An 18,042-nucleotide genomic window follows, 5' to 3' on the forward strand; every position below is an offset into this window, starting at 1 on the left:
TCTGTACAATCTCATACCTTGATCAGAAGAGTTCACCATAAAGGGAAACTATAGATATTAGAGGGTAAAGAAGAAGGAAAGTCTCTTGTGCAACTCTTTAACTAATTATGACCTGAGCAAACATCTACAGTAGCATTGCCCTCAACAATTAGCCACCTAGAAACCATTCATAAAGAGCCTACCATGCACCCGTTTATCTGTGTGTATGTACATGTTAATACACAGTTATATATATTAATTTGTTTTTACCACTTTACTATTTTTCTATTATACTGTAGTTGATATGTTCTGCTCTAATAGTTACCTTATTGTTGCTTCATTTATCTTATTTTATTGTCTTGTGAAGCACTTTGTAGCATCTGTTTTGAAAAGCACTATATAAATGAATGTATTATAATAATCTTAATAATAATAATCATTATTGTTATTATTATCACAACACTCTAGTAAAAATCTTGTAAGCAGAACTTGTTAAGGCAGCTATAACAAGTTATTTTTCTTCAAAACATGAAATTGTTTCAAAACTGATTTTACAATTTGCTCAATAGTGGTCCCATTATAATATCCATTTTATAATAAATATACCTTCTCAGATTATTCTAGTAGGGAGTAGCAACCATTTAGACACCACTAAAAGGTGGAGGGGGGGCATTATTACTAAAAACCCAATAGTCAAAAAGTGTGACCCGCCCTACTCTGCCTCTGATTGGCTAATACTCGTTGCCTTCGTTGGTTTAATCATTTAAGCAATTAGCCATGTACTTGTTTGTTGCAGGGAAATCATTTTTGGAGCAATGGGTGTTACTTTTCAAAAGGGAGACATTTTGCAGACTATTGGATATTCAGAACAACGGCATTGCACCGCTACAAAACCAGTATCTCTAAAAATAATGAGGACCTAGTTTATCAGCTGTTGTACATAAAACAAACACATTTCACATGTTGTTCTTGTGGAGATACATGTTGTTTTCTGGGAGGAACTTTTTAAAAATGTGGAGGTCTGATGTTGGAATCCAGGTCAAAAAAGAATCAATGATTAAGGAAAGTTTATTTAAAAAAGACCAGGATCATCTCAGTTTAGCATTAAAGTCTTCTTATAAAGATTGTGAAATACTGATGTGAGTTCCCGTCATTTCCTTCCTCCCTCAGGGCCGGAACAAAGTACTCTGTCGCCGTGTTCGGGGTGTTTGACAACGGGCAGAGTTTGCCTCTGGCAGGCGAGGAGAATACGACCCTCAATGACGCCCCTGAGCCGCCGTCTGTCGACCCCTCTGGTAAAAGCTGATTACTCCACCCACACTGAGAACCCGTTAGCAGCCACATAGAGAGCAGGTCTGCAGACCAGACGCCGTCTGATCCGAGTCGTTTTGGGACAGGAGTGGTCCGACCTCCAAGCGCCGCCCAAATTAGTCCCAGAACGTTGAGTTATTAGTTGTCGAGTAGCATTAACGTCACTGTCTCTTTGGAATCTTAGGCCGAAAATCCACGCAGATGATTGTTATTAGTGCAAATGATTCTGAGCTGCTTGGCTCGCGTTTCCTCACCTACCTCATATCTCATTTGGATCTGATCTGGAGCAAAAGGACGCATCATGTAACAGACATGTGCTGCTAACGTTTTTAAATTGCCCATTTGGACGCGTTCCCTGACCGAGTTATGTGCTGCATAATTTGAGCCGCCGCCCGACATTGTGCTGACCTTTTAAAGACCCAGTGAAAGGAAAACAAAACATCCCAGTTTAAAAAATCATTTTTTACATCAAATCCCTGTCTTTTCTCTTCTGTAAGACGGTTTCAAATGTTTGATGAATCATCCTTCACTCAGGAGCGTTTATAGAAAAGACATCCAATCAAATGAGACTTTGATCGACTAGCTAGCCACATCGGTCTTATAAAACCAGAGAACAGAGAAACAGAGAAATATGAAGAGAGACAAGAAGAGATGTGTGATTGGATATCAGTGGGTACACGTTGTCTTCATTGTCACAACAATGTGAAAAGTATTTTGCAGCTAAATCAAATTGCTTACTGGATCTTCTATCTTTTCTTCTTAATAATAGATGCAATACTTGACTTTACAAGGTTTGTATAAAGAAACGGTTACACTCGTCTTTTTGATTCCTCACAGTGCATTGTGTTTGTAGGCCCTCTAGGAAGTAAAGTAATGCAGAGAACAACGAGTTGAGCATAAACGCCTCCGTACATGGTCTGAGCTTTCGCCGTCTGCGGAGGGTTACGCTACAATAACAAGAATAAACAGAGTTTAAGCACCGCCCACTTTTTAGCAGCCCAATCAAATGCAAAGGATTTTAATTTAAATCCCTTTTGTTACTGTTCACCGCTCAAATATTCAGTTTCACTGTGAGATACGTTTCAGTTCAGAAGCTAAAGACGCTTTAACTTCCGTTTCACTGGGACTTTAACGGCGACGCCACAAACGTACATCTTCTTTAGTTTGAACTCAGCAGAGCTGCAGCCCAAATCATTTCATGCAAAAGTAGATTCTTGCCGCCGGGTTGTATGCAGTTAGGAAAATGTTATGCTTCACATGAGCCCCAGAGGAGGTGCTGACCCCGGGCTGAAGTTCCTGCTGTAATGTGGAGCAGACACAGTGACCGGCTGCCCAAAGAGCAGGGAACCGATCCAGGATGTTCCACCGAGGTTCCACTCAGAGATCCTCGTATATTAAAGCTGCAGCTCTCTCACGGCGGGCTGCTTAGTGGAGGCTTTGATCCAGACCCTCTGACGGGTCCATATGGTCTGGCAGAGCCGCTTCTCGGCGTCCTTCACAATCTGCAGGTCATTAAATGCTTGGTTTCTTTTTCATATTTTCTTCTTTTAAACAAAGTGAGAAAAACCCAACAAGGACGCAAGAAAGTTCTACTTGTTTCCAGCAACATTTTGTTCAGGAACTTGACATTTTTGAACAAGTATGCACCCATTGGAAATGTTAAAATTGGCTTTTTAAACATTTTTTTAACTGAATACTCAAATTCAAAAGAAAGGAAAGCTTGTTTTACATAAATCGACAACAAATACATTTACACAAACTACAAAGGAACACCTTTGAACACATTTTTACAAACTTTATAGAGAGCCTGAAATCTGCTCCCAACTCCAATTAGTAGCTTTTTTCCCAGCATTCAGCTACATCCTGTGGTTTTCATCAACAGGTGCAATTTGTTCGGTTGTCATGGAGATAGATGTTATGATTTCATCCACAGTGCTCTCTAAAGAAATCTTTAAAATAGTTGCTCACCATTGAGTTCTCTTATCAAGCTGCTATTTTCAAGGTTAAGACTGAACTTAAGTGCTTAACTTTGCGACGTTATATAAGACAGAGTTTCCAAAAAAGTCATGAAAAACCCTTCAAAAGTTCATTATTGTGTGACTTTGGGGAATCCAAACTAAATCTCTAAAACACCAAAGTCCCACAAAAACAGAGACCAGACCCGTGTTCTGAGAGCTTACATTAGTGTTTTTGTCAATGGAGTCTTGTGACTTTCAAGAGAGCATAGATAACGGCTTCAGTTCCACGTCAGACAGCAAGTGAAGAGGTGAAAATATTCTGAATATAGCGTTTACTCAAACTGATGTTGATTCTTTTAGGTGTTTAAAATACGTCCACAGCAGAACATTGATTTGCTCCGGTCTGTTTCTATAAACTGTAGGTATTACACTTGAAACCGTTGGATGAGAGACAACAATTTTTGCCTATACTGATATTATCATATACATCTACCATGAAACATTCAAAAGAAAACCTTTTGAAATTCCAAAATGATATTTAAATCACATTTAGAAAAACAAAAAGACAACACTTCAGAAAACAGATCATTCTTTAGATTCTGGAGTGAAACCAAAGCCTTGCTGCAGGACGTCTGCAGGACACCAGTTGATTTATGTCCCACAGTTGCTCAGAGACACTGGATCCAGCAGTCATCTGTGGCGCATCAGACGCCTCTTAAAGCTGCCTCTGTTTATGACATCTGTTTTTATTAATGAACGTTGGAGGGGGACACATGAGCATATTGTTTACCGGCGGCGGCATAACTCAAACAGACTGCGGCCGACTCGGTTCCTCTTTAGCGTCAAGCATCTGTTTCTGCAGCCCGCTGAGAAAAAGAACTTTAAGAAAGAAAGAAAATGTAATTGATTATCTCCTAACCTGTTTTCAATTCCACACACAGGGGTCTGGGTTTTTTTAAAATGCTCGGCGTCCATCGGAAAAACAAAAAAAAAGAAAGGAGGAGGAGGAGCGGCCATGTTTCTTTCCTACAGGTGCCTGGAAGAGGAATGTTCAGCAGGCCTCGTATATCACAGAGAGGCTTGGTCCTGCTGGAGGGGGACAGAAGAGACCGCAGGGCCGATTCCCTGCTAGGATATATAAAAAAAAAAGCAAACATCTCGCTGTTAATCCAGAAACAACAGCTGTTTCACGACGTGTGAATTATTGTTGTTACATAACGCTGTGTATAAAACATCCTGCTGTACAAATGTCATTCTGTCCTTCAGCGTTTCCTCTCACTTTCTCTTCCCACACACACACACACACACATCTGTGGTTGTTCATATGAAACACATCAGACGCTCTCGTGGTGTGTACCAGGCGTCTCGCTCACTGCCCCCCCCTCTCTGCAGAGACTCAGTGTAAGACCTCAGCGAAGGCCGACTTGGTTCTGCTGGTCGATGGCTCCTGGTCCATCGGACGCATCAACTTCAAGACCATCCGCAACTTCATCACTCGCATGGTCAGCGTGTTCGAGATCAGCCCTGACAGAGTCCAGATCGGTAACATTCTCACTGCTATTACTACCTGTACTTCCACTTCCAATACTGGCTGATGGCTACTACTAACTTTGCCAGTGTGTTTAAAAACTCTTGCTCTCTGCACTCATATTTTTGTGGTGAACCTGTTTAATTGTTAATCAGTTTCTTTATAAAAAAATAAACTTGACAGGGTTGTTGTGTCCTCGTTGTTCTCTGCAGGTCTGGCTCAGTACAGCGGAGACCCAAAGACCGAGTGGCACCTGAACACCCACTCGACCAAGGCGTCCCTGCTGGACGCCATCACCAACCTGCCGTACAAAGGAGGCAACACCATGACAGGTGAGTCAACAACTCTTTGTCCAAACCGCTCCGCATTCAAACTGATTTAACTTTCCTTATTCGGGGGCTTTAGCTGAAGAGAAGTGACGCTGTTTTTAGCTCAAGAAGTGAGACAATAAAGTAGATTTTCTTTGTGAGATTTTAACGTAAACTCAACAAACTATTCTTAGAAACTTGCCAGCATGCCACAGACATCTCTCTGTACTCGTCCAACTGTAATTGTACCGAGAAATTGAGTGATTTGAGGGTTGTGTTGGCAGTGTAATGAATGGATATCAAGTTGAATGTTTTGCTTGTAGACCCAGATGGGTTAGATATGTTTGACAGCAGAAAAGCAAAAAAACACTGTGATTTAAAACATAGCTGACAGAGAATGGATTAAAGACGCTGAATTGTCACCATGAATTGTGCATCACTTGTGATCGCAATCTGCCCTATTCATAAAAAAATATTACGGTAATAACATAATAGCACCAAAATGGCCATAAAGTTTTACAGATGAGTGCAATTTTCCCCCTTTTTTTGCAAAGAGGAAGGGATGAAATCATTTGACTATTTGTTTACAAAATAATCTTATTTCTTATTCATTTTTCATGACACAACTGTCATTTCATCCTTAAATAAATTAGTTTGAGTGGACACCTCCTATAAATGTGCTTCAGTTCCCACCAACTCTCTGAAAACACTGATCATTTCACTTTAACTGTGTTAGTCAGCACTGATCTTATTGTATCATTGTTTTTTAAATGAGGCACATTCGCATAGAAAGGGTCCAATTTTGCGCCAAATGGCTCAATATCTACAAACTTAAATAAATGCAAGTATCACAGGTAAAGGTGCATTTCACCCTTTGTGGTGCTTTGAGAATAACCTTTTTTTGTGCAGCTTTTTGCCCCCTGAATATTTGGTGAAACTCATTTTTTTCCCATCTCACAGGGATGGCTCTGAACTACATCCTTCAGAACAACTTCAAAACCAACGTGGGGATGCGTCCCGACGCCCGCAAGATCGGTATCCTGATCACTGACGGAAAGTCGCAGGACGAAATCGTCTCCACCTCGCAGAGCCTGAGAGACGAGGACATCGAGCTCTACGCAGTCGGTACGTCAGTTTAAATAACATTAAAACTAATTTCTTGATATTTACAATTTGAAAATGCTTATTTTTTGTTTTTGTCAAAATATTAACCAACAGTTGGTTTTCCCATGATTCAGCCCTTTAAGCTGCATATTAAGGATTTGAGTATCATTTTCTTGTAGTTTCAGTTTTAGTTAAGTTTCAATTCTCTGCAAATTTTCAAAACATATTGAACTGAAACCAACTGCATTTTGAAAATCAGGTGATCAGTTTTAAGTCTGATGACAAAGCGGTGATGGCGGGTATAATGTGAATGTAGCTAGAATTCACAGTTTGTGGTTCTTGGGATTAGATTAAAATGTTTCTCCTTTATGTCATGTTAGTCGGGTCAAATTTTTCGGGCCTGGTGTTGACGTTTTGTTTTCCTCTCAGGTGTGAAGAACGCCGACGAGAACGAGCTGAGGTCCATCGCCTCCGACCCCGACGAGATTCACATGTACAACGTCAACGACTTCAAGTTCCTGGTGGACATCGTTGACGACCTCACCATCAACCTGTGTAACAGCGTCAAAGGCCCCGGTAGGAAAAGAGTCACATCGTCAGCATAGAATCATCATCAAACCGGTTCCACTGGGGTTAGAATTAAAGATCAATTTCGATTTCAATCGATTTTTTAGAAAGACATCTTGGCTGGTTAATTTAGTTTATTAGTCTGTTACATAACAAAATATATATTTATTTCCTTTGATAGATATAAGTAGAGTTTTATTTATCAAAGGAAGGACCATCATTTCTTATAAATATCAATATTTATATTAACATTTAGCTTGAAATCACAAATATTGTAGTAAGAAGGGTTAATGGGCATGAATATGAATATGAATAACAATATGCACGAAAGGGAACTAGAGTGATTATTAATGCTCCCTTTAAAGAAACCAGACTCCATTGACAAAAACAGTAATTTTACCCCACAAAGCACAGGAGTTGCTGTTCAACTGCTTCCTCCATCAGTTAGTTTGTTTGTGTTATTTTCTGTCTTTGGTAAATCTGAACGGACCATTTAAAACACCAAAGTCACAATTATAATAAAAACAAACCAGCCGATGGAGGCAGAAGTAGTCTGGCAACTCCTGTGTTCTGAGAGGTAAAATTCCTGTTTTTGTCAATGGAGTCTGATGTCTTTGTAGAGAGCAGAGATAACGGCTTCAGTTCTCTGTCAGAAAGGTTTGTCCGACAGGAAAGGTGAAAAATCAGAGCTATCCCTTTAAATAGCAACACAGATTTGGTTGATTCTGTTTACCTGATTTATGTCATAAATTGTTATTTTTTAATGTCATTTTTTTTTTCTTTGAAACAAATGTTTGCCTCATCAGAAGGTGCAAAAATGTCCATAAGTTGTTGCAGATGCTGGGTCAGATTTACACCTTTTCAGGTGGAAACTATGTAGCTTCAGTAAAATTATACTTTTCCGGACTTTTGCAATGCCCTAGTGTTTGAGACTGAAAACTATAAATTGTTAAAGTTTTCCAGCAGGCTTTCATTTGGAGCTCGAAGGCATGAACGTCGCTCTGCTTATGAAGTATGACATAAACGTTTAATCCAAGTAAAGACATGAATATCAGCTAAATTACTCTTCCTTGGCCCGGTTTGAATGACGGAACTAATAGCTGTCGAAAAAGTACAAATAACATGGCGTCATTTAAATCTTTAGATGAGAACAAAGTGTTCTGTTATTCAGCAATCAATTCTGCCCTTTAAAAACAGAAGATCATCTGACAAGGAATGAAAGACAGATACATTTGACTTAATTCTACTTGTCAATACTGATTATTTCAGAAAGTCAAAAATGAAGTTGCAACAAAGATCCAAGCACCTAATGGAAACTTCCACCTTGGAAGAATTTTTTCTTCTTAAAGATGAAATACTTTTTGTCTGTAAATCATTTTAAGGAGGAAATACAAAAATGATTTACAGCACAGCCGGAGAAAAAACATTTGTTTAAAGTCAGTAGAGCTGAAATATTCAGCGAGCCAAGAGCGGCGACCATTACGACGGCAGATTTGTGGCGGCAGGGTTCACAGTGTGAAATACTTTGACATGTCGGCTCATATTCCGGCTTCGTTCCTTTTCAGGAGGGGAGCTGGAGGTGCCCACAAACCTGGTGACCTCGGAGGTGACCCAACGCTCCTTCCGTGCCACCTGGACGGCACCCGGCGGCCCCGTCGACATGTACCGGGTCACCTACATGATGGCGGCCGGAGGACCCACACTGGAGGTGAGATAAAGCTTCTCCTGAGTCCTGTTACCCAGAACATAAGGTTTTAACTCATGTTCGCTTCACATAGAAGAAGTAAAATTGTGATTTTTCTTTTGTACATCTCCAAAAATCTTCACAGGAAGTTAAAGTAAACCAAAAATAAGAAAAATTCTGATTTTATAAGGGTGAAATTTTGGTTCAACATCAGATTATCCAAATTAAAAGTGACACAAAAGTATTTGTGTTGTTCTGTGTCTCAATTTTGGATTCTTCCGTACTTACACTTGCTATTCAGAGTGCATGAATGCATTCAGACTAACAAGTATGCATTGCACTATGAGTACCCAGATGGTTTACTCAGAATGGTCAAAATGTTGAGTGTTGAACGCTGGACACTTCCCACCCTCAACAGTCGCCATCTTGGCTCAACGGATCCTCAAACAACACATTGCTCCTCATTTTTTGTGCTTTTTCCTAGAAAGCCAGCAACACGTTTCCCCTCATAAATACACATAAACATAAATACAGTCTTCTGTCTTCACAGGAAACAATTCAGTTAGGTTTAGGAAAAGATGGTGAAATACTTAGTCAGGTTTAGGATAAAGAGTTATGGGACCAGCTGTTTTGGAGCCACAGACAGTATTGAGACACATCCCTTGGTCTTTTCAAGGGATGTGTTGACTATAAGAAGAGTATAGAATAACTTCAGTGCGTCTGGACTGACTGTTATTTTTCTTTACTTTAATGTCTGTCGTCATATTTTATGAAGCCGCCACCCTAAATATATGGGGAAAAGGTAGGATTTCTTATTTTTGTTGTATAAATGTGATTAATGGTGCTGTTAGATTGCTGCTAAACAGCCCTGTTAATAGATTTGCTGCAGCCCTTTGTGTGCAGCAAGTGGGAGAGAAAACAATATTGTTTTTGAAAGGCTAAACGCCAACAAATTTGGATTGAAGCAGTATTATTATTCTTGGATAAAAACATGTCAATAAACGTACTTTTGGACCTGCCTTTATAGACGAAGATGCACACGTCTCACTTGCCGCAGGGCTTCTGCACAATTTGATTCAGACAAAAGAACAGAGCCTTGTGGATATGATTCAAATATGTGAATTTGTTCCCCCTCATATCTTAAACTTGGTTTGAATATAAAGAGCTGGTTCTGTTATTTTTGTCTGGGATCAGTTTCACTCTATTGTTCCAGCTTTAAATGGTCAAAAGACTCAGATAATTGGTCTATTTCACGGGACTTCATTAGAGGAATCTGCTCAGTGGGTTTCTTCCTGGCCAGGAAACTTAATGTCTACCATCTCTTGGCGCTGAATACGACCCTGAATATCAAATAGTATCTTGTTTGCCTATTAATTGGCTCCCATTAGACCTTCCTTAAACTGTAACGGATAACTCTTTTATTCTGTTTTTATGTGTGTGAACCGTACCAGTCAGGTGAGATTCACTTCTCCCTGTGAATTTAGATAATGGCAGGTTGTCTGTCACACAAAAACACACTAATTGATGCTTAAATCCCCCCCCTGTTGTTATATATCCTCATAAGTGTCATCCTGTGGTGAAACCCTCACATGACATGATAAAAAAAAGTGTTTCCAGATACCCAGGTCTGGCTTTCATTCAAAGCCCTGTACAGAGACCTAAACCTGGGTCCCAGTTGCTTTGGTGGAGCTGCATTTAGTTCACACTTAACCTCCCGTCAAGTCGGTGTCTTTAAAACCAGAGAGCTGGGCCTTTTCCATCCTTTGTGCTTTTATTGGCCCAGGTCAGATGGAGCCGGTGTGATTATAATCGCTCGTCTGAGCTTTTCCACTGTGTCCACTCAGTGTAATGTTATAGACCTCACACTGCTTCTTCCTATTCCCCCATCTGCTTACGTTGGACTGTCGGGCACGTACGAGCACAACAACGTGAGATGTATTATATTTACACGCTGGGTGTTTAGTGAAGGTCTTATCTGCAGTGATTTACAGCCGACCCAACAAGAGAGGGAATTCCCAAACCTTCTGTAACAAGGAGGGTCAGGGTTGAGGCCATGGCACGCTGCCAAGAGGTGAAACACATATTCATGCACGAGGGAGGCATTAATAGACCCAACGAGCTGAAGAGGGTGTGTTTTTGTCTGGATATCTTTGAGTAAAACTCTCGTAAATGGATGTCGTGGGTGGTTTTCATGTTTCAGCTCAATAAATACAGCCAGTTTACACCTCAGAGGTGGGACGAAGTCATTGTTTTGGAGGTCAAAGGTTGATCACAAGTCTTGGCTGTGAAGACCAGAGTCCCCTCCTGAGTTTCTGTAGTTTTGCAAATTTCCCCGCTGCGGGACTAATAAAGGATTATCTTAGTTTTGCTGGGTCGCAATTTGAATTTTTCCCATATTTACAGTTGCTTTTAAAAGTGCTTCTCAGCCTCGACGGTCGCCGTCATGGCTCAAGTTATTGTCATACAAAGGTTTACAGGATATTTTACGAAAATTAAGATATTGAAATGTTACTAAAATATATAAAAAATATCTAGACCAAGAGCTCAGTTTTTTCTCTCTGTTGCCACCTTTGGCGGTTTGTGGTAATTGCAGGTTTGTTTTGGGATCTCACTTCCAGTGTCAACCCGAGTTGTTATCTGTTTTCTTAGAACTATACATTAGACAGAACGTTTTGTATAGGACAGCATCAATGTCCCACTTATTTTAGTTTTTTGACACCACACATGTACTTTACGTTAGTACAGTACGTTTCTGAGACTTCTGCTGCCACTTCCTGATATTTTGAAATGTTTATCATGTAGAAAAAGCCTCGGAGTGAGGTCTCCTGTAATAACCGCTCCTTTTATCGTTTCAGATGCTGATCGACGGCTCGGTGAACACGGCGGTGCTGGAAGGCCTGAACCCTCTGACTGAGTATCTGGTCAACGTTTACTCCATCGTCGACGAGCAGAGCAGCGAGCCTCTGAAGGGCACCGAGACCACCTGTAAGTGTTTCCTCTTTTTGTTCCTCTTTGTCTCATGAGAGAAGTTCCCAAGAGGAGCTTTGACGGCGGACAGCTTCATCGCTCTGTTGTGGGAAAAACCTTTCTTTTGTTTTGTTTACTGATAAACAACTTGAATTCTCTGATCTTTATTTCACATGCTCACATTTTTTTCTCTGCAATCCGCTCTCTGTTTACGTGACGTATATATTTAGCATCTGATATGATGCGGAAAAAGACAAACACAACGTCCCATGATGCAATGGTGTGAGCTGGTGTTAGTCTGCGGTGGGTCAAGTGGGAATCACTTTGAGCTATAAAGCCATACGTTTCTTTGCGTCTATATATATATATATATATATATATGAAATAAACTGATATAATTGAACGTGTTAAGTGCACGACTCTCAGTGCTTTTATTTCCTGCTGTCATAAAACAATGAGTGATCGTTGTTGGATGGCACCAGCAGCTGTTACATCTCTGTGGCTTCATCTGCTGTCATTTCTTTTAAAGCAACACTCCGTTCAGATCATGATGTCCTCCTGAAAGCTCCGTCTGGAGTCTGTCAGTGGGACTCAAACATGAAGCCTGTAAAGGCTGCAGGCTGGTGGTGCCAGGTTTTTGATGGAGGTGTCCTTGAAAATTCAGAAGAAAGCTACACTCTTAAAGAGCAAAAAGAATCAAACATTTTCTGTGTTAAACTTATTTTTTACAGTTTGAGGGTTCCTGCATATCTTTAAAAACTCTCAATGTATTATTTAAAACCAATAAAGGCCGAAAAATAAGGCCTTAATTGCTGTCTAATTAAAAAAAAAAACTCTGGAAAAAATCACACGTGATACCAAATATTCTGCACATGAAAAAATTCATGATCTCTTTGGGACGTTATGGTTTTTTTTAAGATATGACCTTGTTGTTGACTGTTTGTATCATTATCCTTTTTTCTGGCCAAAGAAACTCCTCCAAATATTAAAAATAAAACAAATGATTCATTCATTTGGTCCAAAGGAAAGATGATTGCTGCTCTAAGTCTTCTTCAGACAATTCATAAAAGCATTGAATTCACATCATTCAAACATCTGTGTTATTGTGATCCTCCCTCTGACTGTGTGTCTCCGTCCTCTCAGTGCCGCTGTCAACACCGACCAACATGAACGTTTACGACGAGACCTCCACCACCATGAGGGTGAGATGGGTCGAGGCGGACGGAGCCACCGGCTACATGATGCTGTACCGATCCATCAACGCCACCGAGCCTCAGCAGGAGAACGAGGTAACGTAACGCCTACCTTTGGCTTTGTAACGGCTTCCCTGTGGGAGCAGATACCAACTCACACATCTGGATTAGTGTGCCTAGCGTTTCCACATTGATTTTAAAATCCAGAAGCTTCTGCTGATATAAACGGAACAATGCAGAAGTTTGCAGTTTCATTTTAAAGAGAAAAGAATAAAATAAATGCTGTCTTTGCCGTCTGTCCGTCTGCAGATTCGTGTTGGAGGAGATGTAACTGACGTCCAGCTGATGCAGCTGATCCCCAACACTCAGTACTCCATCTCTCTGTATGCGCTGCATGGAGAGGCTACCAGCCTGCCTCTGGAGGGGAGAGGAGTCACCTGTAAGTCCTGTTTGACTGATGAGTTTTTGGTCCTCTGCAGACAGAAATAGTCCTCGGCTGTCAAAGCAAAAGAACCACAGTTTCACTGGAAACGTAACGTGACACTGAAGCTCGGTTTGAAATGAGAGCAACAACTTTTCATGATGGAAAAAGTATCAAAATACTTAAAACTCCATAACAATCACTCCGCAGCATAATCCTACCTCAGATATTGTTCCAGCAAAATCCTCCAGAGCAGCTTCAGAGCTTCTTGTCAAAGATTCTCCACGTCTCTGAACATAAACTTTAAGTCTCTAAATGACAACCACAACTTCAGCAATTCAAACATTTCACTGGTGGGAGAAACAGTCGACTAAACAACAAAGCCTTTTCCTACATAGCTACTTAACTGCATCAGTTAAAAAGGCTTGTGTCTACATGATCAGCCCAAATTTGTGAAAACTCTTGCGAGACTCGTAGATCTAGGGTTACGATCCAGACACGAGCATGAAAAACATAAAAATGGTGAGAAGCGTAGAGGAGATCACCACACGTGTAATAAGACGACTTAAAGAAATAACATACGTACATCAACGTACTTCTTCAACCTTTTTGAAAAAGTTGCTTCTGTGTTGAATGTGAAAAGATGTTGGCGGGAAAGATTCGTCACTCACTACTTATTGGTTAGAGCAAAAAAAACATCTCCTGACCAGAAAAGGAAGAGAAATGATAAGATAAAAGACTCAACTATGCCTTTACAAGCCAGTTCAAAAACATCATATTTTTTAGGAGGTAAGTTGGTAAAATGTCCCCAGAAGTTAAACTAAAGCTGATCCCTGAAGTCAAATCACAATAAGTTCCTCCTAGTCATCGTTGTAAAAGGAGCTTAAGTGATAGTGATGCTTCAGGAAATTATTTCTGGAGCTACAACACAATAATTATTAAGGAATGTTAAAAAGTATTTGAAAACGTCTTCTCACAAATGTTACATTCGCTGCATTATGTTTGAAAGATAACGTCACCCTTAAAAAACGTTATTAGAGAAGATAAGAAGTTTAACAGAATGTAGCAGTTGTTTTTTTAAGAGCTGGATCACATCCATCACATCCTGGAGTTTATGTTTTGGATTGAGAACAGATGTCTGTTTTTCAGCTCTTCCGTCAGTCAGCATCTCTTAAATGTCTTCACAATCGATGCTGGGATGGTAAACGTTGTTACACTTCAGTCTTGATGCCTGTTTGACTGGATGTCCTCACCCTGTCCTCCCTCAGTGCCTGTTCTTCCTGCCGGAGTCCTGAGGGTCAGCGACGTTACCCACAGCACCATGAAGCTCAACTGGGACGCTGCTCCCGGAGCCGTCCGCAAGTACACGATCGCCTACAAACCAGCTGAGGGAGACCTGAAGGAGGTAAAGAGGAGCTATTCGTCTTCTGAATGTGTCCTCCAGTACAGGAGGACGTCAAAATACACGTTTAGATTAAAGGTTAAAGGAAGAATTTGAACAAACCAAAGATGGTGAATGCTAATATAAAATGCAAAAAACTGTTTAACCTTTCATTTAATTAAAAGTGCAGTAGTGGTTTATGTGAAAGGATTAGTAAACTGTTCATTCAGTTGACAATACATCTTCTTTTAAGCAAAAAAAACAAATACTCTCTGGTTTCAGCTTCCTAAATATGAGGATTTTGCTCCTTTTTTTGTTTTCTCTGAGTTTAAATGGAGCATGATTTGTGTTTTGGAGATTTTTTCCCAATTAGAAATCAGAAAAAATAATAAAAGCATTAGTTGCTTGTGAAGATAATTGTAATTTGCAGATACATTGGAGAGTAACCATTAAAAATGTCCATGGTTTTGATTAATTGGGGCCTTACAGCATTCAGTCTAACCGTCTCCAATGAAAAATCTAGTTTTAAACCTCGTTAACGTGTTTTTATGTTCTTTAAGACATATTGCGAGCAAAGGGGCTTTGCATATCGTTAGCATAATGCTACGGTGAAACGAGGGGTGTCAGCAACACATTCTTGAACTAAAAGTCACATTTTTGATCACCTGAGTTGGCTTAACCAAACTTTCTGTAAAGACAGAAAGTTATTTTGAAAGGACGCTATGCATGAAACGATCCGTCCCAACCCGTTTAAAGACTAACGTTAGACCGGTGCCTAGCACGTCGATCTCTGATGCCGAGGGGAACTGACCAAACGTCGGTATTTGAAGAGTTGGAAAAGTGGAAAAAACTGCTTGGATCAGTGGAGAAGCCAAACCTCCAAAGAAAAAAAAGTTTTGAAAACTGTTCCAGAAAAACAGCTGGGTTTTGCCATCAATTTATCACAGCGGGTACGAGCCAACATGTCGGTCAACCGCTACGTTTCAGTCAGACTAATTTGCATATTCCTGTAGAGACACATATTAAATGAGCCAAAGGTGTAGAATCTCATCTAAGACATTTTAAACTTCTAAATAGTGTTTTTTTGGGTTTAATCAGTGCAAAAAGAGGAACTTTAAACATTTCCCAGGCTCCATTCTGGCATCATAAAACCCTCCATTTGCTTCCAAGGGTTATGAAAGATTTGTAGAGTTGCAGAAAAATCTTTTGCAGTGATTGTGTAGGTTTTGTTTGTTTTTAAATCACGAGCAAAATCAGTTTAAACAAGTCTAGATCAGTTTGAATGTGTAGGACCGTTTCTATCGGCAGATATCAGACGCTGCAAGACTTGAAAATTGTTTATAAATTCAACACTTAAACCTGGCCGAGAGCTTTATCAGTCCGAAGCTTTAGTCTGCAGTGATGCTTTCGTTCTGGGAGAGAGACCAGGAAGTCATGACCGAGTCCAGAGTTAAAGCTGGCTTCTCAGCTTCGCTTTGTTGGACGATCTTTATGAGAAGAGCAGTCTGCTGGCAGAGGATCTCCTGCTGGATCGACCCAGCATCCCTCTGTCTTCATCATTTCTCACTTGGATGTCGGCAGAGGACAAACTGTCCGGGATGAAGCGGCAGACGGAGGTGGACCCCCGCCGAGAGACGTTTCCAGAAAAAGCTCTGATGGATGACACTCTGCAGCTCGACTCCTCTTTAGGATTACCGCTGAAGACTTCTTGTCTCTCTAGAAGAAGACCACACTTTGGATTAATGCCCAAAGACGTTTTTTCTCTCCACTGCTGCTTACTTTACTAAGCTCCCCCATGAAATGGAAAACTCCACTGAGGAGACATTACTCAGCGTTTTATACGCCAAAGCTTCGCCTTGATATTCTCTGACCGTAAAAATATTCCAATTTTTTATCTCTGGCTTCTTATCTTAGTGAATATTTTGGTTTCACAAAAAAAACTCTGAATCAACATCAAAAAACATTTTTTTCTCAGATTTTCTGTTTTAAATATCATTAATCATAGTTTCTCTACCTCAAAATTCCTCCCACTTGCTTTATTGCCAAGCGACATCTAGCTTATAAGGGAGCAGTAAATAATTTCACCTCACGGTCCATTTAGTAGCTCTTCTGGAGCTTCGTCCATAAAGAAAACGTTTTAAGAGTTTTAAATGCCTGGCAAGTTTGGAAATCAGGTAGAATCACATAACATGAAAATACATTTCAATGGTTGGTGTTTAGATTTGTGCACATTTTTTCTCATCCTTTTTATTAGTTACACTTATAACCCTAGTTCCAAGCTCTTCAGCTCACATAAGAAACATTTCAAAAATAGTGTGGCGGTCATGAATCTGAATTCTGGCTGCCACTGTGTTTGTTGTGATGCACATTAAGAACATTTTTAACGATGATTTAAATAACAAAATTGGAGGATTGAGCAGAATTTATTGAGGTTGAAAATGCAACATTTGTGACCGGCAGGTCGATGTCAACGGCGACATCACCACGCTGGACCTGTCGAGTCTCATCTCCCAGACCGAGTACGACGTGAGCGTCAACCCGTTCTACGATGAGGGACCCGGAGTCCCGATGCTCGGAAACGCCGTCACAGGTCTGAATCTCTTTGATCATTTATTTTAAACAAAATTGAAAACAATGGAATCTATCGATCCAACAAGTGTCCACCAGTGTTACCAATGTTACCAATGTTGGAAACAATGGAGGCTCTAGGTGCTATATATATTAAGCTATTCACATTCTTACAGACAAGTAGAATAAAATGTTTTTGATGACATATCACAGTTTTTTAAGCTTTGTTTCAGTTTATTTTTCTGATGAAGCTGTAGCCTCAACATTTCACTGTGATGTCCTTGTGACTGGTTGCTTATTTGAAAACATAATTAAACAACTTATTACTCAAGTTGCAAATTATCGGCAACACCCCAAACAATGGAGTAATCTAAGTTGCTACTAATTGTTTGAGGCAAAACATTATAAAATACCCCCCATCCCAACCAGAAATGATCTACCATGACCACAACTTGAGGCTGAATAGATGAAGTGAAACAAAATATGCAACCCTTTGCCTTAAACCAAGTTTTTAGGAAAGGACGGCCAAATAAAGTGTCCTCACTGTCAAGGTCTAAAATCTGGTCCTCCCAAAGATAGCAGTCCAAGACCGCACATACACTCCAACACACACACACACACACACACACACACACACACACACACACACACACACACACACACACACACACACACACACACACACACACACACTCCAACACACACACACACACAAATGATTGGCCTACGCGGTGCATTCAGCTCTACTGACCTCTTTGGTGACCTCGTCTCTGTCCGTGTGAACAGATGTGGTTCCTGCTCCCAAGAACCTGCAGTTCTCTGAGGTGACCCAGACCTCGTTCAAGGCCACCTGGGAGCACGGGGCCCCGGACGTGGCCCTCTACCGCATCGGCTGGACCAAGAAGGGGGAGCAGAACCCTCAGTTTGTAAGTCTCAGGTTTTACACATTCACTCTGAACTCATGTTTAGCTTTTTGAAGACCAAATGTTTTATAACTATTATTCACAAGGTACAGCTTAATAGATGTTTTCTACTCAGCTCAACAATCATCACAGTGAACATTTTGTCCACTT

The 18,042-nt window shown here is 40.4% G+C and overlaps 1 protein-coding gene across 1 annotated transcript in view; it reads left to right on the forward strand.

Annotated features, from left to right (window-relative positions):
• The window catches only part of col12a1b (collagen, type XII, alpha 1b), a 123,389-nt gene that overhangs the window by 33,501 nt on the left and 71,846 nt on the right, over window positions 1-18,042 (forward strand). The window contains 13 exon segments of the mRNA XM_054617961.1: window positions 1,150-1,261; window positions 1,433-1,450; window positions 4,649-4,790; window positions 4,989-5,108; window positions 6,045-6,209; window positions 6,618-6,764; window positions 8,324-8,463; window positions 11,295-11,424; window positions 12,550-12,695; window positions 12,909-13,038; window positions 14,289-14,425; window positions 16,862-16,991; window positions 17,756-17,895. Of these exon segments, the coding sequence (XP_054473936.1) occupies window positions 1,150-1,261; window positions 1,433-1,450; window positions 4,649-4,790; window positions 4,989-5,108; window positions 6,045-6,209; window positions 6,618-6,764; window positions 8,324-8,463; window positions 11,295-11,424; window positions 12,550-12,695; window positions 12,909-13,038; window positions 14,289-14,425; window positions 16,862-16,991; window positions 17,756-17,895 (1,657 nt within the window).

The sequence above is a fragment of the Anoplopoma fimbria genome, chromosome 18 (genome assembly GCF_027596085.1).
Source record: "Anoplopoma fimbria isolate UVic2021 breed Golden Eagle Sablefish chromosome 18, Afim_UVic_2022, whole genome shotgun sequence".
In the NCBI taxonomy this organism is placed as follows: Eukaryota; Metazoa; Chordata; class Actinopteri; order Perciformes; family Anoplopomatidae; genus Anoplopoma; species Anoplopoma fimbria.